Below are 27,980 nucleotides of genomic sequence, written 5' to 3' on the forward strand. Positions count from 1 at the left end.
AGCTGGGCATGCCTCACTGCAGAGGTTGCAGTGAGCTGAGACTGCACCACTGTACTCCAGTCTGGGTAACAGTGAGACTCCATCTAAAAAAAAAAAGAACTAATAGTGGAGCTACCATTTGATTTGATCCAGCAATCCCACTCCTGGGTATCTACCCAGAGGAAAAGAAGTCATTATATGAAAAAGATACTTGCACATACATATTTATAGAAGCACAATTTGCAATTGCAAAAATATGAAACCAGCCCAAATACCCATTAATCCACAAGTGGATACTGAAAATGTCATATATATATATATATATATATATACACACACACACACACACACACACACACACATACCTACATACATACACACACACACCATGGAAAACTACTTAGCCACAAAAAGAAATGAAATAATGGCATTTGCAACAGCTGAGATAGAATTGGAGACCATTATTCTAAGTGAAGTAACTCAGGAATAGAAAACCAAACAACATATGTTCTCATTCATGAGTGGGAGCTATGAGAATATAAAAGTGTAAGAATGACACAATAGACTTTGGGGGCTCAGGAGAAAGACTAGGAGGAGGTTGAAGGGATAAAATACTACACATTGGGTACAATGTACACTGCTCAGGTGGTTGGGTGCACCAAAATCTCAGAAATCATAATTAAACAACTTGTTCATGTAACCAAACCCCACCTGTTATCCAAAAACCTATTGAAAAAAATCCCTGCTGTCAAGGATCCCTTAGAATATGAAAGACAATAACAAAATAAAAATGTGTTCCAAAAGCAAATGTGCAATGTATTTTATTTTAAAAATCTGATTTTCTTTACTCTTAGTCACTTTTATGATAACATGCAATAAAACGATTATGTGAATTAGTCATATCTTTCCCCACATGTACCTTTATACAGTCAACATCCTGTAATCAGCCAATACTGATTAACTTTTAGGAATATAAATATTCCATATATATATATATATGTACAGTGAGAGAGAGAGAGAAAAGAAAAGTCTCTTGAACAAACTGGGAATAGCTAGAGAGGAACAATGGGATTATTAAGAGGTTTTGTTTTCCTCTTAGTTCTACACCTGCTGCACAGGTCAAATACTTCCTTTGTTAGGCTGAATAACAATGGTTTTGAAGATATTATCATTGTTATAGATCCTAGTGTGCCAGAAGATGAGAAAATAATTGAACGAATACAGGTAAGAACAAAATGGAATATCTTTCATTAATTCTGTTTTTTACTATTATTTTTAATTTACATATAATTGTACATATTTATGGCATACAAAGTAATATTTCTACACATGTATACAATTTGTAAAGATCAAATCAGATTAATTAGCATATTCATCAACTCAAACATTTATCTTTGCTTTGTGTTGGGAACATTATAATTACTCTCTTCTAGCTATTTTTAAATACATGACATATTATCAGTAACTTTAATTTTCCTACTGTACTATCAAATACTAGAACTTATTCTGTCATATAACTGTACTTTTATACACATTAACCAACTTCTCTTCATTTCCACTCTCTCTCCTATCCTTTGCAGCCTCTGGTAAGTATCATTCTACTCTCTATCTCTGTAAGATACACTGGTTTAGTTCCTACATATGCATAAGAATATGTGATATTTATCTCTCTGTGCCTGGCTTATTTCACTTAACATAATGTCCTCCATGTTCATCCATGCTGCCACAAATGAAGTAATTTCATTTTTTTTCCAGTGACTAAATAGTATTTATTTGTGTTTATAACCACACTTTAACCATTCATCTGTTGATGGACACTTGGGTTGATTGCACATCTTGGCCATCATGAATAAATACTGCTACAATAAACATGGGAGTGCAGACATCACTTCCATATAACTGATGTCTTTTCCCTTGGATATATACCCACTAGTGGAATTGCTGAATCATGTGGTCATTCTATCTTTAGTTTTTTGAAGAACCTCCATACTGTTTTCCACAATGTCTATATTAATAATATATAACAGGTCTCTTTCCTCACATCCTTGCCAGCACTTTTTTGTCTTTTTTATAATAACTATTCCAATTTGGCTTAGATGATATCCCATTCTGGTTTTGATTTTCATTTCCCTGATGATTACTGATGTTGAGCATTTTTTTCATATACTTGTTGGACATATGTATGTCTTCCCTTGAGAAATGCCTATTCAGATCATTTGCCCATTTTTAAATCTTATTATTACTATCATCATTACTTTGCCTTGAGGTTTTTGAGTTCCTTTTGTATTCTAGATACTAATCCATTATTGGATAAATAGTTTGCAAATATTTTTCCCAAGAATTAGGATGTCAGCCAAGCACAGTGGCTCATACCTATAATCCCAACACTTTGGGAAGCCGAGGCAGGCAGGTCACGAGGTCAGGAGTTTGAGACAAGCCTAACCAACATGGTGAACCCCCCCATCTCTACTAAATATACAAAAAATTAGCTGGGCATGGTGGCACACACCTGTAATCCCAGCTACTCAGGAGGCTAAGGCAGGACAGTTGCTTGAACCTGTGAGGTGGAGGTTGCAGTGAGCCAAGATCACGCCATTGCACTCCAGCCTGGACAAAAGAGCAAGACTCCATCTCTGGGGGAAAAAAATTGGAATGTCTTCTGTTTGAATTATGGAGAAGAAAACAAAGTTAATAGTTAATAATTATTTTTTTTAAATAAACAGAAATTTATTTGGCTCATGGTACTGAGTACTAGAGACTGGAAAGTCCAAGAGCATGGCACTGGCATCTGGTGAGAGCCTTCTTGCTGTGTCACAACGTGACAGAAGGCATCACATGGCAAGAGAGAACAAAGAATTAAATTCAGCCACAAGCCCTTTTATAACCAGCATTAATCCATTCATTAGGGTGGAGCTCTCTTGACCTAAACACCTCCCGTTAGGCCCTACCTCCCAACACCGTTGCAGTAGGGATTGGGTTTCCAATGCATGCTTCTTGGGGGACACATTCTAACCATAGAAGTAGTATGTCGTGAATATCTTTAATCTTCCTTTTCTATTTTTTAAACTTGTATTTTAGGTTCAGGGGTACATATGCAGGTTTCATGTATAAGTAAACTTGTGTCATGGGGGTTTGTTGTACAGATTATTCTGTCATCCAGGAACGAAGTCTAGCATCCATAGTTATTTTTTCTAATCCTCCCTTCTCCCACTCTCCACCTACAAGTAAGACCCAGTGTCTGTTGTTTTTCTCTTTGGAGCCATGTGTTTCACCTTTTAGCTCCCACTTAAAACTGAGAACATGTATTTGGTTTTCTTTTCCTGTATTAGTTGCTAAGGATAATGGCCTCCGGCTCCATCTGTGTTCCTGTAAAGGATATGATCTTGTTCTTTTTTATGGCTGCATATACTGCTTAGTGCTTCAGGAAGCTAAAAGCAATATGGTGCAGTGAGGACAGTATGGTAATGGGCAGAGGGAGATGGAGGTTTTAGATGGAGTTCTACAGGCGTTCTCAAGTCAGAAGACAAGGCATAGGGCCCCCTGACGCTGAGTTTCTTGATCTGTAAATTAGCAGTTTGACTCATTTGTTCTTTAAAGAATTATTTATTGAATGTTTATGACATGCTAAAGAGTAAATTTTTTTAAAACCCCTGGCACCATGCAGTGTATATTCTTTGCAGAGATGTAGTTAATAAGTAAATGGATCACAGGTAAGTTAATAGCAGGTTGCTGTGGAGTAAAACAAATCAGGAAGTGGGATATAGAGTGTAAGCTGGCACTGGGTTGGAGGAGAATGTGAGTTGCCATTTCATGTAGGGCAGTCAAGGAAGGCCTCACTGATGATGTGTCATCTGAGCAGAGACCTGAGATGAGTGAAAGAAGAGCCCATTGAAACCTAGGGGAGAAAAACAGCATGGAGGTGAGAATTCATTTGATGTGACTGAAGAAACAGCTGTCAATGAGCAGGAGGAAGCTTAGGGTGAGCTGATGTTAGAGAGGTGCCAGGGCCTAGACCACTGGAAAACTTTTACTCTGTAATGAAAATTCATAGGAGGATTCTGAGCAGAGAAGGGTGTGTTCTGATGCATGTTTTGGGATTACTGCTGCAGTATTGAAAACTGTAAAGAATTTCCACTTGTCACCCATCCTCTATAAACTTTGTGGCAGCTTACTGCTGTAGAAGGACCCCAGGTAGGCAACTCTTGCAGATGGGCAGTGATGGTGACTAGGAACAGGTAGGTTGTGGTAAAGATTGTCTAAGTGATGTGATGATTAAGATGTATAGGGGATAGGTGAGGGTAGGAAGGAAATTTAAGAGTCAAGGAAGAATTCAAGAGTTTTGCTTGAACACTTGGAAGGATGAAATTCTCATGAATTGGGAAGGGGAAGACTAAGTAGAGAAAATTTGGCATTTGGAAAATCAGGAGTGAGTTGGTTGGGGCTTTTTGAATTTATGTTGCTCCTGAAACATCAAAGTAGATGGAGGCAGGAATCTGAATTCATAATGAAGGATGAAAATCTGGGTGTAGATAACTAAGTGCAGATGGAGAAGAGAAAGGCTCTAGGACTAAACCAAGGACACTGATTTCTGTTTCTTTCAACTATAACATTCTATTAATACAGAGTTTGGTGGTGCAGCCTTGCAAATTATTTTACCCTGTCCCTGATATCAACATCTACTAATTCCTTACATTTAATTTCTTCACTACTGTATTTTGCTGCTCACAGTTGGATCCTTCCGCATGTTTTAATTACCTACAGAAGGTGATAAGGATGACCTAAGTTGTAATCAAGTGATTTTTGTGGCTGCCATTTGTCACTTACTCCCTACAAATTCTGTTGCATCACAGAAATATTTGCTTATAGGTACCTCTTAAATTTCAGAAGAAGATAAAGATACATTTTACAAAAGATGTTTACAGAGTAGTTAATGCAGCTCATTCTGAATGATAGGTTTTTAGTGTCCAGAGGACAGTAAATCAGTATCAAATTTTTCTTTACTCAGAAATCACTATTTGAAAGAATTACTTGTATGGGCAAAAATTTTGTTAACATAGTCTTCTACAAGTACAAGCAGATATTTAATTGTTTATAGACGTGCCCAGATTTCACAATGTTTCCTGACATTCTCCCAGCCCTTCACAAAGTCTTCTCATTTAATATCTTCAAGAAATCCTGTGAAATACTGGGGGCCCAAAAACAAAAAAATGATTTTTCCAAGATCGCATTAAGTATACAGTCAGAGATAAGAATTGCTTCAACCCAGGAGGCAGAGGTTGCAGTGAGCCAAGACCACACCACTGCATTCCAGCCTGGGTGACAGGAAACTTACAATCATGGCGGATGAGAAAGCAAATATGTCCTTCTTAACGTGACATCAGGAAGGAGAAGTATGAGAGCCAAGCAAAGAGGGAAGCCCCTTATGAAACCATCAGATCTCATGAGAACTTACATCACAAGAACAGGATGGGGAAAATCACTCCCATGATTCAATTACCTCCACTTGGAACCTTCCACAACACGTGGGGATTATGGGAATTACAATTCAAAGTGAGATTTTGGTGGGCACAAAGCCAAACCATGTTAGCCCCCAGTCTCTTCTGGCTTGTAGGGTTTCAGCTGAGAGGTGCACTGTTAGCCTGATGGAGTTCCCTTTGTAGGTGACCTGCCCTTTCCTCTCAAGCTGCCTCTTTCATTTCAACCTTGGAAAATAGGATGATTTTGTTTTGGGGATGATATTCTTGTGTACAGTCTTGCAGGAGTTCTCTGTATTTCCCGAATTTGACTGTTGGCATTTCTAGCAAGATTGGGGAAGTTTTTATGGATGATATCCTGAAATACATTTTCCAAGTAGTTTGCTTTCTCCTGGGAGGGACTATTTTTCTTGTTTGTCCTTGTAAATGAGTTCATAGTTCTGAATATGAGGTGATATTATTTTCAGATTGGTGGCAGAGCAACAGTTCTTTGATCAAAGTTTTGCTTCTACTATGGGATTTTTTTTCATCACATTTCCCATCCACACAGACTGCCACCCCAGCTCCTTCTCCTAGGGTTGGGATAATGAGAAATCTCTTCAATGATCCATTTCTATAGAGTGTCCTCCTCAGCTTGCATCAACTAAGGCTGTTTTCTAGTAAGATTTCTTATAAATAGTAATGATATCAACAGTTTTAAGACTGCCTATTTGTAGGGTACTTTATAACTGATTCCATCTTTATGCCAACCATATTGATAGATAGTAATAGTCCACTGAAGAGATGAAGAAACTGAGCTGCGGAGCATTGCATAAATCAACCAATATCTGTCACCCAGAAGGTACTAACATTAGTATTGGAGTCATTTAAGTGACTCCAATACTATAGTCAATGTACATATTCCTGTTAAGCAATTCATCTTAATGCCAAACACAAGCATTTGCCTTTTAAGGCAGGATTATAGAAGATTGAGGAGCCTTTCAACATGCAGGATTAAGTGATGGTTTAGGGTTGACAGGTGGCAGAGTCAGAATAATGAGGCAGAGACCCTGTTCATCAGTCTGTTGCTTTTCTGTCCACTCTTAAATTGGGAAATGCCTGTCACAAAACCCTGCTAATTTAATTCACTCTAACTTTGTCATTCTCACATATTTTTGCCTTTAATGACAGGATATGTTGACTACAGCTTCTACTTATCTGTTTGAAGCCACAGAAAAAAGATTCTTTTTCAAAAATGTATCTATATTAGTCCCAGAGAAATGGAAGGAAAATCCTCAGTACAAAAGGCCAAAGTATGAAAACTATAAACATGTAAGTGTTAAAATCTTCTCTTAAAAAATTATGTTTTCTGATATTCCTCAGTTTTGCCACAAATTGAGTTTTTCTAACTGAATATTATATTTTTATTTCTGACATTTAACAGTCTTTTTCAACATTCTCAGGCTGATGTTATAGTTGCACCACCTGTACTCCCAGGTAGAGATGAACCATACACCAAGCAGTTCACGGAATGTGGAGAGAAAGGCGAACACATTCATTTCACCCCTGACTTTCTACTTGGAAAAAAACAAAATGAATATGGACCATCAGGTAGAAATTTTGGTTAAAAAACAATTTTGTAAGGATTGCAGCACACAACTTTCTATGCAGGTTAAGTGTGCAAGCCATGAGGTCAAAGTTCTTAGAATCAAATCCTGGCTCCCCTACTTACTAGCTATGTGTGACCTTAAACATGTGACCTACTGCCTCTGTGCTTATTCCCTACAAAATGGCAAAGAGAAAAGTTTCTACCTTATAAAATATTTCTTCTACATTAAACTAGAGAATCCAGATAAATGTACCCAGTACAGTGTCTACAAAAATATAAACAGAGAAAAGCAATAATAAATGTTTTGCTTAAGGCATCCTTTTTAGATTTTAATTTTTCCAGTTCTCCATAGCTGGATATTAACAAATCACAGGTAAGCTACATGAAAGCCAGATGTATAGTAGGCTGGAAAAAGTCATGTTGCCAGTTACTGGTCAAGAAAACACACTTAGGGTATCAGTTGCTGATATCATCAGCCTATTTCATTGAAACAGATGACATTGTCTGTAATTGATCATTTTGACCTATTAAAAATGGCAATGTCATCTAGTTCAATCTAAATGTTAAAATAATTTTGTCGAAACAAACTAAAGTGCATTTCACAGACAAAAATGCAAATTATTGTTAAAGGAGGGCACTACACATGTGTCACTGTTCAATGGGAACCTTCCTGAATCCCTATATCCCAGAATCGCTCTTCTATTCCTGTTCATTGAACACTTATTCAGCTAGATCTGATCCTATTCATTACCTGGACCTGTTCCCCTCTCCAGTCTTGAAAGCTCCATCATTTCCTCATGTCCCAGTCTTACCTCTTCCCCATACATTATCATAATCAGGTTTATTTTTCTTGGCACCTCGAATCCTTTGTGCCCTTTTAGTTATACTTTCTTTCTAGCCGGCATGTCCTGCAAAGTGAGTCATTTCAACTACAAATATAAATAGTTCAATTCTCTTACAACGTTTATTCTTGTGTTTCATTCAGTTTACTAAATCTTCTGAATTATCCATCTATCTTATTTTTGGCTCCTGTTATGTTTTCAAGAATGTTGAAGAAAATTATAAAACCAATTGATATGATTATAAAGACACATTTTCCAAGCTCAATGAAGTGCTCAAAGCTACTCTACAATATTTTTACTCAGCTCTTCTCAACTCTCTTTCTCAATTTCTATAGCAGCTAATCTAAAACTTCCACCATTTTTCTCAAGATCTCCAGCCACTCTTCTCAATCTCATCATTAGTGCCCTGATTGATAAAACAGAGGTCTCTACATTCTTCCTCTCTATTTACAAACTCATTACTACCTATACCTTCTCTACCTTCACCTTTCTTAGAAGAGAAAGGCTTCTCCAGTCTATAAGGTCCATGTCCCCATATCAGTTCTTGATTTTTCCCATTATCCCACACCTCAACCCTATCCTATTACTGACAGGTCACACCTTCTTCTTAGGCAGATCTTTCTTCTTTTTCACAAATGCATAATGTGATATATGTGTTTGTGAAAGAACAACCTCACATTCTACAAACAATGTACTAAAAAATAATTTTTGGATAAATAAGATTACTAAGAGAGTTCTGAAAATCTATGCAGTTTTGTAATAATCATGATACCAACACCAACAATCACAATAGATCATGTTAATGGATATTAACAAATCACAGGTAAGCTACATGAAAGCCAGATGTATAGTAGGCTGGAAAAAAGATCATCCAGGCAAGCAATGCAGTATGGCTGGAGGCTGCCACAGCACCTATTAAAAGCACACACAGACATGTGGTCGGGGGAGGGGGAAGAGAGAAACGTTATTAGAAATGGAAACGAATCGCTTGAAATGAGACAATGATGTAGATGGGAATGGAATTCTAAGTCAAAAGGGCTGCTTTTAGGATGGGCATGGGAGGCAGGGAAACCTGAGAAGGAATCAGGTCTGAGGCGACTCTCTAAGAAGAGAGCCAGGTATAGGGAGTTTTAAATTTTTCTTAACGTTCACCAAATTCCTACTGCAGTAGCTGATATGAGGGCTTTCTTCTTTCCTACTAAGGTTCTAATTCTATTCCCACAAACCTGGTTCCATTTGCCTAAAAAATCTGAAACTAGTGTTTTTTAAGTGCAATATGTGGAAGAATAACTTAGGGACTTTGTTAATATGCAGCTTCTGATTCAGTAAGTTAAGGGTGGCCTGAAGATTCTGCATTACTAACAAGCTTCCAGGTGATGCTGATGGATGTGGTCCAGGACCACAGTTTGAATAGCAAGGACTTAAAAAAGAAACACGACTTCTTCATACTATGGTATTTTCCTCCTATTTTCAGATTCATATAAGGTAATTTGAGCTACAGAAACACATATTGTAGCAAAAGAGACTTTATTTTCAATCTCTCCTCCTCCAACGCTGTTTCCTCTGAAGTTTTTCTCAACATTGCTAAAACGAAAGTTCTACTTTCCTTAGTTCAGCATCTCAAGCTGTGGATTTACTTTTATTCTTCCATTTATTATGAAATTCTTATTTAAAAAACCATTTTATCATCACACACTGGGGTCTGTTGTGGGGGTTAGGGGAGGAACAGTGGGGGACAGGGAGTTTGGGAGGGATAACATGCAGAGAAATGCCAGATGTAGGTGACAGGGGGATGGAGGCAGCAAACCACATTGTCATGTATGTACCTAAGCAACAATCCTGCATGATCTGCAGCACATGTACCCAAGAACCTAAAGTGCAATAAAATGTTTTTTTAAATCATTTTATTTAAACTCCCTCTCTAAAAACTTCCGGAAGTGAAGGACTAAATCTCACACATCTTTATATTTCTTAATACCTAGTATTGCATTGAATATATTTAAAAAAATTAAAAATTGTTTCATATAATTAATGCTTACATGTGCTAAGTACCATAAATGAAGTCCTTCATTTTAACATCCCGAAATCGTATTTGGCCATAACAGTATTTCCCATCTTTTTTTTTTTTATCATAATAGGGAGCATTTTTAGACATTTTTTTCTAATCGCATCCACATGGTATTTTAGTACAACAGATGTACTGTGTATCTAATTATGTTGGTTATAATTTGGAGAGCCATAAACCACTATACTATCTAAGACTTTTTACCCTCAAGAACCAAAGCACAAATCCCAGTCTGCTCTGCTCATAGCATATACTCCCTTTTGTTTCATTGATTTAATATGTTGTGGAATAAGAAGTAATATATTACATAATATAGCATAATATAATGTAATTTAATGCAATAGGCTTTTTTATACACCAAAATATAAATGTTGGTAGTTGTTGAAAATCTAAATCTAAATATATTTTATAATTGAAAGAGAAGTTTCTTAAAATATTTTGATACAAAATGTGTCACTTGAATTATGATCATGTATTTGAAATGCTTTCCCACAGGCAGACTGTTTGTCCATGAGTGGGCTCACCTCCGGTGGGGAGTGTTTGATGAGTACAATGAAGATCAGCCTTTCTACAGCGCTAAGTCAAAAAAAATTGAAGCAACAAGGCATGGCTATTTCAATTTTCTAAACTGACTTCAGGCTTTATTTGTTCTTCTTTTCCTTACTTTGATTCCTTCCAAAATCATTCTTAATGTAGACAATATATCACAAAATGATGCTTTCTTTTTTTTTTAGAAAGTGTATCTTAAAGTAGTTGATTGCTATTTAAAACATACATAATTGAGCTTCCAAAGCAAGGCGCCTCGCCTTGCACAGAGCGAACCTCCATCTCAAAAAGAAAAAAAAATTACATAATTTCAGTGGCAAGCATTTGGTTGGCAACTTAACATATTTTATACCTCTCTACCATACCTTCCAGAACTCACTTGCACTGATGTTGGGCACTATGTAAATGGATTCACAATATGCTGGGATAAGATCAGAGTTATTTACGTTATACAATAATGCACAAACATGGTTAAGTAGTGCTAAATGTGGACTGAGTTAGAAATCAAGTAGCTTCAAGGAGCCAAACAGGAACTTCTTGGAGATTATAAATGTTATTTAATAATACCATCTAGTATCAGAGTTAATAATAGACTCTCCTTTTGATTATATGGTCAAAAGAGCAAAATGATTGGAAAGAATTGGTTCAAAATTAAAATTAGTGCTATTGCCTCATCAATGTTAGATGTCCTGCTAGGGCTGAAGACTTGACACTAAAGTGTGAACTGAAAGGTATATGATTTCAATCAAGGTCCTTCCTCTGCTCATTGCACCAATTTTCAGGCACATATTTTAGAGAGTATTACATGTATGGCACTTGTTTATATCATATTCCCCTTAGATGTCTAACTGCTGTGCAGAATATTCATCATGATTTTCTACATAAATAGATTCATCGTGTCTACCTAGTTTGGGGGCAATAGAAGCATGGACATATTTATGAAACTCCCTAAATAACTGAAGAAAAACTATTCACCATTTCCTGAATTTGAACTGAAAGCCTATTGAAAAGACAATATATGTTCACATCCCAGCATATTTGTTGCAATCATGGCTACCTTTGGCCAATTTCATACATAAAACATATGTCTAAACTGTCTCCATCATATTTTATTCTACCATCTTTCTTGGCAGCACCTAATCTTCACTTCCAGTCACATTTCACTTGGGATAAAAATGGTCTTTGAATAATTAAAACACTTGTGTCTGTGCCATGTACTATTCTTTTGGGAGTATCTTCTTTGGGAAGAAATCTATAAAGAACTTCAAACTAAAGTGGTACTCAGAGTAAATTATCTCACAAGGTCTCTTATCCAGGTCCCTACAGTGTATTTGCCAACAAAAGACCAGCAGGAGAGATGTCTAAGTTTTAATATCAGCAAAGAACTCGACCGTTGTGTTTATCTGGAGGCCTCATTTAAATTTTCCCTCTAGAATTTATTAAAAAGTAGATAATTATTTTGACTGGAGCCTTAAACTCTACTGCCAGGATAGGAAGTACATGGTGCACATAGAAGAATAAACATCTTGATATAAAGGTCATAATGAATAGAACCACTTAGGATTTCTGTAAGCATTAATGATTAAGTTGCCTCAAAGATTAACTGTCGTATATTTTCAGGTGTTCCACAGGCATCTCTGGTATAAATAGAGTTCATAAGTGTCAAGGAGGCAGCTGTCTTACTAGAACATGCAGAGTTGATTCTACAACAAAACTATATGAAAAAGATTGTCAATTCTTTCCTGATAAAGTGCAAACAGAAAAAGCATCCATAATGTTTATGCAAAGTATTGATTCTGTAAGTATGCTGATAATTGCTTCCAGAATTTATAATCAAATGACATATTGTCATGTTTTTAAAGTAAATGTTCAGGTGACCTAAAGATTACATCTATTGAAATAGAGTTCTTTGAACATTGGCTAAGACATAGTAAGTGCTGAACTAGTGTTATTTAGTATTATCTATTATTACAGTTATCAGTATTCTTATTATGGTAAATCTGCCTTATTGTAATATTGATGCTCATCAAATCATATTTCATTCAATGAACAGTATATCTGCAGAACACATTTAAAAATTTTTCAGGTTTGTAGTTTGATTTTCAAATGCATATTATATTTAAACTATTTTTTCATTTTATTAACCTTTTAGGTTGTTGAATTCTGTAATGAAAAAAACCATAATCAAGAAGCTCCAAGCCTACAAAACATAAAGTGCAATTTTAGAAGTACATGGGAGGTGATCAGCAATTCTGAGGACTTTAAAAACACCAAACCCATGGTGACACCACCTCCTCCACCTGTCTTCTCATTGCTGAAGATCAGTCAAAGAATTGTTTGCTTAGTTCTTGATACATCTGGAAGCATGCTGGTAGGTTCATTTTTTCTGGATATACTGATGTGGGATATTTGAAGATCTGAGAACACACTGAACTCTATCTGCATCTAGATTGTTCTAAATTGCAAGGTGGCATAAAGTACTTGATCATGACTTCAAGATTTGCAGCAAAATATAACAGTAAAAGAAAGACGCCAATATAATTAAAAATACCTAATCCAAGGGCCACTTCCTCCTTGGATTCCTCCAGAAAATCAACTGGGCTTCTAGCCTGGTTAAAGCCCTTCTACTGATTCCCAACAATGCCCTGCACATACCTCTATTACTGTATATTATATGTATGTTACACATTTCTCTTCCACTAGCCTAGGAGATCTTCTAAGACTTGGAACCATGTTTTATTCTTCTTTTTATCCCCATTGTCTAGAATAAAGTTAATCACGTATGGGTGATCAATAAATAATTATTGAAATGAATGGATGGAAAACAAATGACTGCAATGTGATCAGAAACCAGAAAAATGGCACATTTAAGGCAGAACAATGCATGCTGAAGAACAGGAATAAGGTCTTCAGCAAATGGGGAGAGCTATTAAAAAGGGCAGAGAATGAGAAAGCTGAAGGAATCGAGCCACTATAATGCAGGTAGTAGAGGAAGCATGTAAAATGAAGATACAGGAGAAGTTTTTCATTGTCATTTGGTTCAGGGAGTTCAGAAGGAAACGTAGGCAAAAGTTGGTGGGGAGTAACACAGATCAGTATGGTAATAAGGACTGGAGAAGACAAACACGCAAAGAAGCTTATACCCTAGACAATCACCTCTGAAAGAGGGCTGGGTCCTGAGGGTTACCAAAGAGCCAATTCCAATAAACCCATTGGTGGAGAGGGGGTTGCGAGAGGTTAGGAACAGAAAGAGAAAGTGGGAAGATAGGGGCTTGGCCTCTCAATTTAAAGTGAAGCTTGGGTTAAGTTTTACCTTTTGAGCAGTCCACTTTCCAGTGGATGGAGTGATTCCAGTCTCTGGTTGGAGTCTATGATCAGCTGGTTTGATTTAAAGGCTTGGGAGTATGGTTTTATCTGAAGACAAAAGGCACAGAAGCTCCCAGGAGCAATTAGAGAGTCTCTAAAATGTGTATCCTCACCCCAATGTCAACTCAATCCCCACCCTAGCTTCCACCTCTAACTTGGGTACTTAGCAGTTAAGAATCAGCTGTAAATAAAAGCCTGTGCTCCTTACTATGCAAAATGTGTTCGATAATACACACCACGTTTTTTAAATTTTATCGATTATTTAACAACATCGACTACTGTTCACAGAACATCTTATCAATAAATTCTGTTCATTCATTTTATGTGATCTTCTATTATTTTCCAGTCAAAAATCACTTGTTTGTTTTTTTTGTCTTTTTGATCCAGAGTCATAACCGTCTAAATCGAATGAATCAAGCAGCAAAACAATTCCTCATGCAGACTGTTGAAAATGGATCCTGGGTGGGGATGGTTCGTTTTAATAGTACTGCCACTATTCTAAATAAGCTAATCCAAATAATAAGCAGCAACGAAAGAAATACACTCTTGGAAAAGTTACCTACACGTGCTCAGGGAGGAACTTCCATCTGCTCTGGAATTAAATCTGCATTTCAGGTGAAAATCTTATTGCAAATATATTTTGTTTTTTGTTTCTTTTCAGACTTTCACGGTAAGTGCTGCTGCACATGCTTGCTGCCTAATTTTAACATAAGTAATCCTAAGAAGCACAGGACTAAGCATATAGAAAAATATTCTCTTGATGTTTTAATGGATCATTCAATCAAGGAACCACCCGTGGGTGAATAAGCGGCTATAAATTTGCCACTCACTTACAAGCCAAGGAAGTCAGGGACTTTGCTGTCTATTACCATGCAGTAGTCAGTTCTTGATAAATGTTAGTTAAATAAGTGTGCTTAGATGCAAAAGCCATAAATTTTGGGGCAGTGACACAGATGACGTAGTATGATTCTACTTTAAGCTAGTTCTCATTTGAACTTCTGTAATATTCAGCTAGGGTAAACTATTGGTCCTCTTAAAGCAGATGTAGCAAGACTGTGAGTCATGTTTAGGGTAAGACATATGAGTTAGAGCATAAACTTTGACATCAGAGTACTGGATGTGCTACTTATTAACTGTGTAATCTTAGGCTAACATTTTAGTCTCTGGACTCTCAGTGCCTTACGTATACAATGTAAGAAATAGGAATGCCTACCTCACAGAATAATTAAAAGGATTATGTGAAATGATAAATTTACATACTTAGAACAACATTTACTATATTATACAATAAATATATAGTTCAAATATTATATGTAATAAATATATAATAATTTATCATAAGTATATAATTATTTACAATAATTGTTAAGTATATGTATAATTATCATGAACATTATTTTTAGCCAAATGGTCATCTTGAGCCTACAACTAATATCAATTGTGTCATTTTACTGTTAAGAAATCTTCACTGTCTCTTCACGGTCTGCAAAATTGTCTCAGTTTCTCAGTCTGACATTACTAGTCTCCCCAACGCAGTAAAATTGCCCTCAGGTATCTTTCCTGCCTTATTTCTCATTTCTCCCTTCTCTGTTTTATCCTCCAACCAACTTAATACACACATTGTTCTCCAAGTCCACTGTGTACTAACAGTCTCCAAACCTCTGCACATGCAAATTCCTCTATTTAAAATGCTTCCTTCCCCCACCCCAACTCCTGTCTCTGCATGTTAAAATTCTACCAATCCTTCCAAATCCTTTCTCCTTCATGTAGCTTCCCTTTTACTCCTGACCCAATTGAATCTCTCTCTTCCATTAATTGAATGACATTTTAGTTTAGATTTGTAACATGAAGGCTTGCATTCAAATCACAATTGTCGCTTATTAGCTTTGTGACCCTAAACATGATTCTTATCCTCTCTAGTCTTCAATTTCCTCAACAGTAAAATAGGATAATTAAAGCTAGCACATAGGTTTGCTCATGTTTTAATTCATTCAAAATACGAACGTTTTAATTTATTCACCAAGCAAAGCTTTTTCACTCTTGTAATACATTTATGTAAGTAGGGAACAGATAATAAATAGATAAATAAAAACAAGAACTGCAGATTATATAGTGTTGTGAATAAACCAAACAGGGAGATGTGACAGGATAACAGGGAAAGGAGAATTCCTTTGGTTAGAGAGGCCAATGAGGCCTTCTCTAAACAGTTACATTTAAGCTCTGATTTGAAGGGTGAGAAGAAGCCAGTGGTTCAGTTAGAAAACAATGTGCAAAAGTGCCTTAGGAAATAGGTAAGAAAAAACTAGATTATTCTAAGAAATAACAGAAGCTGGTGGCACTGGAGTTTGGCAAATGAGGGGGTATGAAATGTGGTTGGAGAAGTAGACAATGACTAGATCTTTCAAAACTTCAAAAAATATGAGGCTTGTATTTTGTTTCAAGAACAACAGAAAGCTCCTGAATGGCTTAAAGTGTCAGAGTTTGATAATCTATTTATGTCCCAGGAAGATGATTCCAATTGGCCTGAATAAAACAATTTGTAGGCAGTAAGAGTGGTAATAGGAAGACACTTTGGGAACTTGGATTTGGATTAAATTATACAATGTATAAAACACAGTTAACACATATCAAGTAATTAGTAAACTATTAACACTACATTGTTATTTCTCTTTAACTATAGAATATTCTGTGGTAAATACATATTAGTTTTGTCTTTGTTGCTCATCTGTAGATCTCCTCCATCTCTGTCACAAAGCTCCATAAATACTGTTAAATTGAACCCCGTTGTTTATTAATATAGGAATGTAGTTCCTACTGAATCCCCAGCACAGTGACTGACACACTGTAAATGTTTGCTCAATAAACACATGCAAAAAAAGGAGAGATGAAAGAGAGAACTCTGCTTCATCTTTGGATCTTCATTTTGTACTTAAATGCATGGGAGAAGTGTGATGGAGATGCTACAAATGCCCTAAATGTATAAAGGCATTTTCCTATCTTTTTGTTTGGTTTCAATGCATGTCAGAGAATATTCCCATATATTGCAATATATGTGTTAGTCATTCCTTGCCTCAAAACATGCAAAAATTGTCATAAGGGTAATAAATTTATTCCCTGATCCAGCTTTCTAGGGGATTTTTACATTCCAAACCCTCTTCTGCACATCTCCCCAAACACCTCCACTCCTTGCCAAAGAAAGCCACTGATAATCTATCATTTGTTGCCTCTTGGCCTGGACTCAGTGTCTCAAAATGGTGCTCCAAGATGCTACTATCAATTAAAAGTGTCAAAGAAAATGAAATGTAGTTGTCATCCTGGGCTAAGTTCTCTTTATCCTGTTTTACAGGCACCTAGATTTAAAACTTTGAGTTTCAAACTGTTTGGCATTTAGGAAAAAGTTTCAAGCTACAAATATAATTTTCATGTATTATTTGAGCATCACCAATATGCTTAGTTCTATGCCAGTTATTGTTAGAAGTAAATCAAAGTTGAATAACAAGGTCCTTAACCACATGCTTAGAACTTTCCATAGTTTTCTTTATAAGCATAGTGAGGGTTTACTAATTTGTAATCACTGACTTTGATAATGTTGAAGTGGATTCTAAGGCATCTAGCTGTAAGTACAACAGACTTTATGAACTGAAAGCTTATCTGTCAGAGGGTAGTCCCGTCAAAGAAAACAGAACACTATTTAATGTCATATACTGTGATTATATTGTCGGTATCTGGTTGACCTGAGTTTCCCAGGTTGAGATGTTATCATCATTTAGTCTAGACAGGATTTTCCAAAGCCTGGTCCCACCTAAATATTCCCGGCTGCTTGGAGTTTAAAAGAAATTCATGCTTAACTTCCCCAAAAAATTGTTACTTGAAAATTCTTATTTTAAAATAGAGGCCATCTCTTCTATTCTGTGTAACTCGTGTTTATTTTCTCTGTAATTTTTTTTCTCATTTCTCATTGGTCTATTTGATCTCAGAATGCCTGTTGGTAACTGTGCTCTGAATTATGTTTACAGGTGATTGGAGAGCTATACTCCCAACTCGATGGATCTGAAATAGTGCTGCTGACTGATGGGGAGGATAACACTGCAAGTTCTTGTATTGATGAAGTAAAACAAAGTGGGGCCATTGTTCATTTTATCGCTTTGGGAAAAGATGCTGATAAAGCAGTAATAGAGATGAGCAATATAACAGGTAAAATGCTTATTTATTCCAGGCCTTCAATAGCAATGCGTAAATGTAAAGGCTGAGAGCTCAACAATCTCTTTTGAGTTTCTGCCGTGGAGGCACTGAAGCTGGGGATCAGACCCAATCTGTTCTCATAGCACTTGGAGTAAAAATAAAAACTGTTAATGAAATAACATAATCAGATAACATTCTTTCATAACAGAAGAATATAGAAGAATAAAGTTCTATGTGAGCAGAGGAAGCCATTAAATTTACTAGAGTTGTATACAGCCAGGGAAAGGAAGCATGAGAAACTACCGAAATCTGAGCTGGGCTTTGAACAAGGTGTTGAATTTCTCTGGGTAGAAAAAATGGTAAGAAAAGATGATCAGGTCATGAGCAAAAAACATCAAGTTCGGGTGACAATGCAAGGCATGTGGCAGGAATGGTGAAAATCCGTGAGACCAGATCATAAGCTGTGGGGTGGGTGCATGTGATTAACAGAAGCTCAGGCTGAAAAGATCTACATAACAATGAAGTTTTTAAATAAACATTAACTATGGTAGCTGTTATTTTAGACACACAGACATGTGATGAAAATGGATTACGTGTTTCTAATACCTTCTTAAACATAGTAGAGAATATATAATTTATGACATGATATAAATTATGTTGAATTAGCTTCTAATGGTACTAAATATATGCTTGCTTTTCTTTCTTTCTTTCTTTTTTTTTTTTTTTTTTTTTTTGAGACGGAGTTTCACTCTTGTTACCCAGGCTGGAGTGCAATGACGCGATCTCGGCTCACTGCAACCTCCGCCTCCTGGGTTCAGGCAATTCTCCTGCTTCACCCTCCCGAGTAGCTGGGATTACAGGCACAGGCCACCATGCCCAGCTAATTTTTTGTATTTTTAGTAGAGACGGGGTTTCACCATGTTGACCAGGATGGTCTCGATCTGTTGACCTCGTGATCCACCCGCCTCGGCCTCCCAAAGTGCTGGGATTACAAGCATGAGCCACCGTGCCCGGCCCTATATGCTTGCTTTTTAACGCTTATACAAAATCACATCATTTTAAAGTGCTTTCATGGCCATTGTAAAATTTATTTCTATTCCAAGTTACACCTTAAAAGTAGTACTTTTTTGGATTTATTTCTCTTGCTTTCCATTTTTCTATCTGCTCATTGCCAGTTATTGTGATGATACCTAAATATAGCAGCTCTTTCATCTTTCTAATGTTCTGATTTTAATCTATGCTGGCTGAAATGTCTGAAAGTCAACTTTGTTTAAAATAAAAGATTCACAAATTTTTTAACACAAGATTTCACAAATCTACACTGACTGAAATATCTGAAAGTCAACTTTGTTGGAAATAAAGATTCTCTAAAAGGGCTGTGTAAAGTTTGTCAGCCTTAATACCTAGAATTGTAACATCTTTCATATTCCAGGATTATCGTGCATTTTAGCTACCTAAGATTTTTGATAATGAGGTATTATGGTAGTTTTCATTCCCTAGTTCTGACATTTTAAAATTAGTATTTCAGATTTAATCTGCACAACTATGTGCCTTTGGTCTATTTTAATAACACATACTGAAACTATGATTTTTGTTTTAACTATTACCTTAATAATCACTAAACTATATGTACTTATTTTCTAGAAAGCAGTCTAATTAATGCATTTACATTTTAGGGGGAAGTCATCTTTATGCTTCAGATGAAGCCGAGAACAATGGCCTCATTGATGCTTTTGGGGCCCTTACATCAGGAAATGCCGGTATCTCCCAGAAGTCCCTTCAGGTCAGAGTTCCCATTCCTTTGGTTTTCATGTTCACTTTTGCCATAACAAAGAAAAGACAATTTGTTAGTTATAAGTTTTGAGCCCCATATTTTTCTCAAAGTAAATTTTTAATTAAAATCTAAACATTTTCTTTGGTTAAGAAATGACATTGCAACCTAATAATGTCAAATTTTTCACTAAAAATGGACCTTTTCCAAAATAAAGCACCCATTTTCAATAAATGCATTTTAAAAGTTTAGGCTTCCAAGCTTTCCCCATGCTTAACTTCTTTGAAGTAGATTTAGACACATGAACTCAAGAATCTGGTTGGGAAATGGAGGAAGTGTATCTTGGAAATAAATTAAGCAGGAGAAAGAAGGGGTGAATAATCATTGTATATCTACAAACATAGGTCTCCTGTTACTTCCTCAACCACTTTTTTCCACTGGCTTTTGGTTTTATTCACCTCTCTTCTGAACTTAACACTTTTGCTCATTTGGATCTTGATAGCACCACCATTTCCTATTACTTAGATTCAAAAACTTTGAGTAAACTTTGATTCTTCCTTCTTCATGTCCCATGTGAACATAGCCTGTTTCCCTCAAAATATGTTTGACGAAAATGTTTCTCTTCTTTTCATTCCTGCAAGTCTATGTCATGTCACTTTATGCCAAGATTTCTGTCTTGTGTTTTCCAGCTCATCAGCTCATTGCCTATATTAAAACTTGCCATGATCCCAAAACAAACCTATTTTCCTTTGTTTCTCAACACTGAAAAGAACAGAAGTTACAGGATGTGAGCTTAGAGTATGTGCAGATTGGTTTGGACATCTGGTCTGCAGATATAACTGCAAACAAGTTAAAACTGGTGTGAGAGCTAGCCTGGTAGTGTGCAGAGAACAAACTGAAGGATAATAAAGGTCGTTTCTGAGGTGGCCACACTCATTGACTGAGAAAATGATGATTATAGTGACTGAAATTGACAAGTAAGGAGAAAGAACTGATTCTGAAGATACTATTTTGTGTTCTGTTTATTGAAAACAAATGATAGAAATACCAAGGAACCTGTTATAAAACGTAGCAACTGTAGTTAGCAATAATGTATTGTATACTTGAAAATCATTAAGTGGATTTTTTATGCATTCTTATCACACACAAAAATAATAATTAGTATGTGAGGTAATACATACGTTAATCCACTTGATTTAGCCATTCCACAATATATGCATATTTCTTTGTCAGTTTAAAAAATAAGTAATTAAAAATGGTTGGCTCTCCTGGACTAAGAGCTATCAAGAAAAAGTTGAAAAACTTTCACTAAAGTTCCTCTCAGAGAAGGGTTCTATTTTCAGTTTCCTCTCTTCTCAGGAGTCCAACCTTTCTTTAACTATCAGTCCAGTGCTACTCCCTCTATCTGTGTGAAAAAATTATTTCAAAATTTCACATAAGGAAAATATCCATGAATGCTTGCCAAGACAACTGGGAAAAAACAATAAGGTCATATTCACAACTGTAAAACCCGTGCTTCTGCTCTAAGTCTTTTACCTTCTCACTTTTTAATTGATAACTGTCAGATCATAACCAGCTTGCAGAAAGATCACAAATCTAAGGTGCTTTGCCATTTATAAGCTTGATCTCAGGCCAGAAATTAAGAACCATCTTGAAAAAAGAACAAAATTACTGTCTTCTGAAGTCATTAATTTTGAAATCTATTTAAACAGCTTGAAAGTAAGGGATTAACACTGAGCAGTAATGCCTGGATGAACGACACTGTCATAATTGATAGCACAGTGGGAAAGGACACACTCTTTCTCATCACATGGGACACACTGCCTCCCAGTATTTTTCTCTGGGATCCCAGTGGAACAATAATGGGAAATTTCACAGTGGATGCAGTTTCCAAAATGGCCTATCTCAGTATTCCAGGAACTGCAAAGGTAAGCAATCAGCTTTTAGACTTCCTGACAACATTTTTTAAAAGTTGATCATAAATTGTTTAATGTTATAAATGTGAGTACTATTTATGACATTAAAGATTGTATCAACTTTAAAACTAAGATAAAATAGTATGTACTTTCTATGTCTGTGTCTTTAAAATTATGATGGTGGGAAAAAGGAAAAAAGAACTTATGAATCAAGAACAAGGAAGAGGTCAGGAGCTGTGGCTCACGTCTGTAATCCCAGCACTTTGGGAGGCCAAGGCAGGTGAATCACGAGGTGAGGAGTTCAAGACCAGACTGGCCAAGATGGTGAAACCCCATCCCATCTCTACCAAAAATAAAAAATTAGCCAGGGGTGGTGGCAGGTGCCTGCAATCTCAGCTGCTCAGGAGGCTGAGGTAGAGAATTGCTTGAACCCGGGAGGTGGAGGTTGCAGTGAGCCGAGATCACGCCACTGCATTCTAGCCTGGGCAACAGACCAAGGACTCTGTCTCAAAAAAAAAAAAAAAAAGACGAAGAAGAAGAACACAAGGTAGTCAAGATGATAGTCTAAAAAGAACTTTAAGAAGGAAATGTAGGAAAAGTCTATACAACTTGGTGAGTAAAGAGCTGCAGGGTCCTTCCTTATTAGCCCTACCAGGATTGATGAATCTGTGGACTCTAAGGCCAAAACCAAGGCAAACCTTCTAAAAATTATTTTTTCCAATTGAGATATAGCAAAGTGTACACATCATGAATGATACTAGATGGCATGCCCTGTCTGAACTGCTTCAGCTCTTGCCCATTTAGCCTCAACATCCTTAAAAACTTCTTTATTCTACTCTCCACTTAACATAAGTTATTTTAGAATTACATAATGGAAACATAGAAAGTAGCTTGACTTTGGATGCTTACTATATTTCCGTTGACATTTCTAGGTGGGCACTTGGGCATATAATATTCAAGCCAAAACAAACCCAGAAACATTAACTATTACAGTAACTTCTCGAGCAGCAAATTCTTCTGTGCCTCCAATCACAGTGAATGCTAAAATGAATAAGGACATAAACAGTTTCCCCAGCCCAATGATTGTTTATGCAGAAATTCTACAAGGATATGTACCTGTTCTTGGAGCCAATGTGACTGCTTTCATTGAATCACAGAGTGGAAATACGGAAGTTTTGGAACTTTTGGATAATGGTGCAGGTAATTCACAGGTTTTTATGAGTAAGCTAATATTTTCCTAACTCAACATGTCGTGAGTCCCTGTGGCATTGTGGAGTAGTAAGACAGGCACAGAATTGATGCCGATTAAGGAGGAATAGCAGGACCAGCAGGAAAGTTGATCTAGGTAAAATCTACAGAGTGCTTAGCAAATGTCTTGCCTGTGGTAAGCAGTCGATCAATGTCTTTGGGCTGGGCACAGTGGTTCACGTATGTAATCCTCATACATTGAGAGGCCAAGGTGGGCAGATCACTCAAGGTCAGGAGTCCAAGACTAGCCTGGAAAACGTGGTTAAAAACTATTTCACTAGAAATACAAAAAATTAGCCAGGTGTGATGGCATACACTTGTAATCCCAGCTACTTGGGAGGCTGAGGCCAGAGGATTGCTTGGATCGGAGAGGTGGAGATTTGCAGTGAGCCAAGATCATACCACCACATTCCAGCCTGGGTGACAGAGAGAGACTCCATCTCAACAAAAACAAAAATACCTCAAAAATAAATCAATAAATAAAAATTTTAAAGTTTTTGGTTTTTGAGTTTGTTTGTTTTTTGTTTTTTGAGACAAGGTCTCGCTCTATCACACAGCTAGATGGAGTTCAGTAACGCCATCTCAGCTCACTGCACCCTCTGCCTCCCAGGCTCAAGCAATCCTCGCACCTCAGCATCCCAAGTAGCTTGGATACAGGTGTGTACTACCATATTCAACTAACTTTTTAAATTTTTTATAGAGAAAAGCTCTACAGAAGAGAAAAGAGCTCACTATGTTGCCCCAGCTGTTCTCAAACTCCTTGGCTTAAGCCAACCTCCCACCTCAGCCTCCCAAATTGCTGGGATTACAAGAATGAGCCACCATGCTTAGCCATACATGTTATTTTTTGTCATTATTATTGTTTGTCATGCAGGCAGCCAACATCTGTCACCAGTTAGGAAGGCCTCATTTAGGAAGCTGAGAACAGCATCAAGAAATCCTGGCTAAAGAGGGTGAAACACAAGCAAACTAGATATGATTAAGTGATAGAACATGAGTCCCTGGCAGGGAAAGAAAGCAGGAGTAATTCTAAACAACTGGAGCAAAGTATAAATATAGTCCTGAGAACTGGCGCCCAGGGCAGCTAGCACTGCCACAGGAGAGGAGGATTCATCACTGGGGCATCACATACCAGGTCTGCCTGGTAGAAATCAAGATACAGTGTTGACCATACTCTGTCTCCCTGGTCTATGCATATGGGTGATGCCTAAAAACCCTCTCCCTAGATTCTGTATTGTTCTAGGAATGGAACCTTCTGTTAAGAGGTTTATGAGCAGGGAAATAACCGCATTGATAAGCACCTGAGTTTTCTATCAGTATATTTCACAATGTAATTTATTCAATCATTTTATAATCACATCTTCAACTAGAGTTGCCCCTGAAAAAAATGAGAAGGTAAAATCCTTCTTTTGTGTACCTCAATGTCTTCTTCAGATTAACCAATATTTCCATAACTATCCCTTGCCTCTTTTTTCCCTTTCTGCAAATCTATACTATATTAAAACTTAAATGCACCATGTTTCCCTTCTCAGCATTTTGCTCGATGACCAATTAGCTAATTGGGGAGATTTTTAATTTGGAATGCCTTTATCTGAGATGGGATTGGTGATTAACAATGACATAGAGCAGACATTCTTTAGTCTTCAAATATCTTTAGTCTGCAGACAAACTTCAGTGTGCAAAGGAGTCATCTGGAGGACTTGTAAGAACACAGAATGCTGGGACCTTTCCCTAGGAAGTCTGGGAAATTTGTATCTCTAAAAATATCAGAATTTAGTAATTTTAGTTGACTGTTATGAGAATTAAATCCCACACAAAGATAAGATTTTTCCTTAGTAGAGATGCTTTTGATTTAAACAGAGATGACATAATAAATGTGTTTAGAGAAAGCAAGCTGAAAACAAAAGAAGTAGTGGAGAAATTGTAAGAGTGCTATGTGAAATATTCTGTATATGAATGAATAAGAACAGAAAGGTGACATATTTAGGCATTTATTATGCATACATAAATATCAATGTGTGTATGTGTGCTATGCAAATATAATAGATATCAAAATAGCTCAAAGATATTAATTAAACAATATATCGGTTTGGCAGAATATAATGGAAATATTTTCCAAAGGATCAATCTCAAAATACTGAGCCTAATCTAGAGAATATGCTTATAGCGGCCCATTGCTTGTCTTAGAAAATGCATACATTTCTCTTTACAATACTTTATTCCTTCATTTCTATAACAAGGCGCTGATTCTTTCAAGAATGACGGGGTCTACTCCAGATATTTTACAGCATATACAGAAAATGGCACATACAGCTTAAAAGTACGGGTTCACGGAGGAACAAACACTGCCAGGCTAAGCTTATGGCATCCACTGAATAGAGCTGCGTACATACCAGGCTGGGTAGTAAACGGTGAGTATTCATGATATTTATAATCCAGTGATAGTTTGAATAATATTGTGATTTGATATAATGAAGGCTTCAAACAGTCTGTTTCCCTGGTGGAATAAACTTTATTCCCGATGGAATAAAGTTCTCAGTCAGGCTGGGATTTGCCTCTAAATTAATCTAAGCTCTGGTATAATGTCTGGCACATAGGAAGCACTCAAGCACTCAAAAAAGGTCAGTTATTATTTTTTAATCTTTCAATTTAGGTTTGGGGGTACACGTACAGGTTGGCTATATTGGTAAATTCATGTCATGGGGGTTTGTGGTACAGATTATTTCGTAACCCAGGTACTAAACCTAGTACCCAATAGTTATTTTTTCTGCTCCTCTCCCTCCTCCCCACCTCTGCCCTCAAGTTGTTACCCGCTTTGTGTCTGTGAGTTCTCATCATCTAGCTTCCACATATAAATGAGAATATGCAGTATTTTGGTTTTCTGTTCCTGCATTAGTTTGCTGAGGGTAATGCCCTTCAGCTCCATCCATGTTCCTGCAAAAGACATGATCTCATTCAAAAATGTCAGTTGTTATTATGTTATTTGGAATATCTTATGTATATCCACAATAATATGCCCAATTTTCAGCTCAAGATGAAGGGAACAGGCCAATTTATGAGTCTAAGCACAAGCCAGTGCAGAATTTATCCTTCAGATTATGTATGCTATAAGAGTAAATATTTATTTGGAATTTTAGTAAGCCAAATAGAAAAAAATATGTACAGTAAAGTGATGTAAGAATTAAGAATGCATTCTTTGCTAGCTTTCTGTTATCTGGTCCCTTATCACTTTTAGGGGCTTTCTACTAGCAATTGGAATACAGTTAGAAGAATTATTCCTTAGCACTTGCAGCATGGAGGGAGGGTCCTAGCACAAGTGGGTGGAGGAGAACTGGCAATGATTTTTCTAGGTATATTCCCAGAAAGCAGATAATTCAAGAGGTAAAGCAATTCCTTTTTTTAAAAAAGGCACAAACTGAATTATATAATATTACTCTCATCCAGTGTAGCCTTAATTCTAAAGCAATTTATAATCTCATTCTGTCCTACAATGCCCTAGCAAAGATTCTCTCACCAACTGGATGCTTATGATTGTCACAAAACTTAGTAAAAATGTGACTGTATGTATTTTTTAAAAAGGAAAAGACAAGTGGGGTGGAGAAGTGATTCACTGAATCCTAAAAAATACCAGCAGTTTTGCCCGTCATAAACCAGGAATTGTGTAATGCAGGGGAAATTGAAGCAAACCCACCAAGACCTGAAAATAATGAGGATACTCAGGCCACCTTGGAGAATTTCAGCCGAACAGTGTCCGGAGGTGCATTTGTGGTATCACAAGTCCCAAGCCTTCCTTTGCCTGACCTATACCCGCCAAGTCAAATCACAGACCTTGATGCCACACCTCATGAGGATGAGATTGTTCTTACATGGACAGCACCAGGAGATGATTTTGATGTTGGAAAAGGTAAGGATGAAGTGTCATGTGATTTTGACTTAAGTCAAAAGTGCTAATTGCAAAAACAAGGGTGTAAGAGTGGGTGAGGGGAGAATGGTTTTAAATTGATAGCTTAGCAAAGTATTAATTTTATAATCTGATATTTTTCAATCAATCAAGTGACATATTTTAACATGGTCCTACTTTTTATACAGAGAAGATAGCAGTTTGCAGAGCTTAAGATCAGAACTCAGCTTTTATTAAAAAATGAGTAAGGCTTTGGATATGAGTATATGCTTTGCATAACTAGACTTTTTTTGAGAATAAATAAAAAGAAATAAACATGCTGTACTTCAGTCTCTAAACTACTTGTAACTTTTTTTCTTAGTTCAACATTATATCATAAGAACAAGTGGAAGTATCCTTGATCTAAAAGACCGTTTTGATGATGCTCTTCAAGTAAATACTACTGATCTGTCACCAAAGGAGGCCAACTCCAAGGAAATCTTTGCATTTAAACCAGGAAATATCTCAGAAGAAAATGCAACCCACATATTTATTGCCATTAAAAGTATAGATAAAAGCAATTTGACATCAAAAGTCTCCAATATTGCACAAGTAGCTTTGTTTATCCCTCAAGCAAATCCTGATGAAAATTATACTACTCCTATTCCTGACAAAAATTATACTACTCCTATTCCTGACAAAAATTATACTACTCCTATTCCTGATAAAAATCATCATTCTGGAATTAATATTTCTACCCTGGTATTGTCTGTGGTTGGGTCTGTTGTAATTGTTAGCATTATTTTAAGTACCACCATTTGAATCTTAATGAGGGAAAACTCTACAAGTGGACCTAGAACAGGCTTTTAAAGAATGAAACATGTTAAGTAAAATGTATTTCTGAATCTCAAAATTCATCCTGTGTGTTATCATAAACTCATAAAAATAATTTTAAGATGTCTGAAAAGGATACTTGGATTAAATAAAACATCCATGGATATGTAAAGAACTGTGTCAAGATTTAAATTTAATAATTTTATTTATTTGCTATTTTATTTTTAAGATATAGAGATGAACAAAAATCCTTTTTCATACTGATTCCTGGTTGTGTATTATTTGATAC

General features: G+C 36.5%; 1 protein-coding gene and 1 long non-coding RNA gene across 7 annotated transcripts in view; one reads left to right on the top strand and one right to left on the bottom strand.

Moving 5' to 3' along the window:
• The window catches only part of LOC128928210 (uncharacterized), a 188,240-nt gene that overhangs the window by 108,223 nt on the left and 52,037 nt on the right, over positions 1–27,980 (bottom strand). The gene's annotated exons all lie outside the window — the stretch shown is intronic.
• Positions 981–27,950, top strand: CLCA4 (chloride channel accessory 4). Its single transcript, XM_002751035.7, has 14 exons — positions 981–1,203; positions 6,624–6,764; positions 6,896–7,043; positions 10,444–10,552; positions 12,115–12,292; positions 12,647–12,865; positions 14,248–14,475; positions 17,877–18,054; positions 19,719–19,825; positions 21,526–21,741; positions 22,662–22,929; positions 25,218–25,388; positions 26,648–26,881; positions 27,240–27,950. Exons 1-14 carry the CDS (start codon positions 1,045–1,047, stop codon positions 27,677–27,679), a joined length of 2,796 nt encoding a protein of 931 aa, XP_002751081.3. The 5' UTR covers positions 981–1,044; the 3' UTR covers positions 27,680–27,950.

Source organism: Callithrix jacchus, chromosome 7 (genome assembly GCF_049354715.1).
Source record: "Callithrix jacchus isolate 240 chromosome 7, calJac240_pri, whole genome shotgun sequence".
In the NCBI taxonomy this organism is placed as follows: domain Eukaryota; kingdom Metazoa; phylum Chordata; class Mammalia; order Primates; family Cebidae; genus Callithrix; species Callithrix jacchus.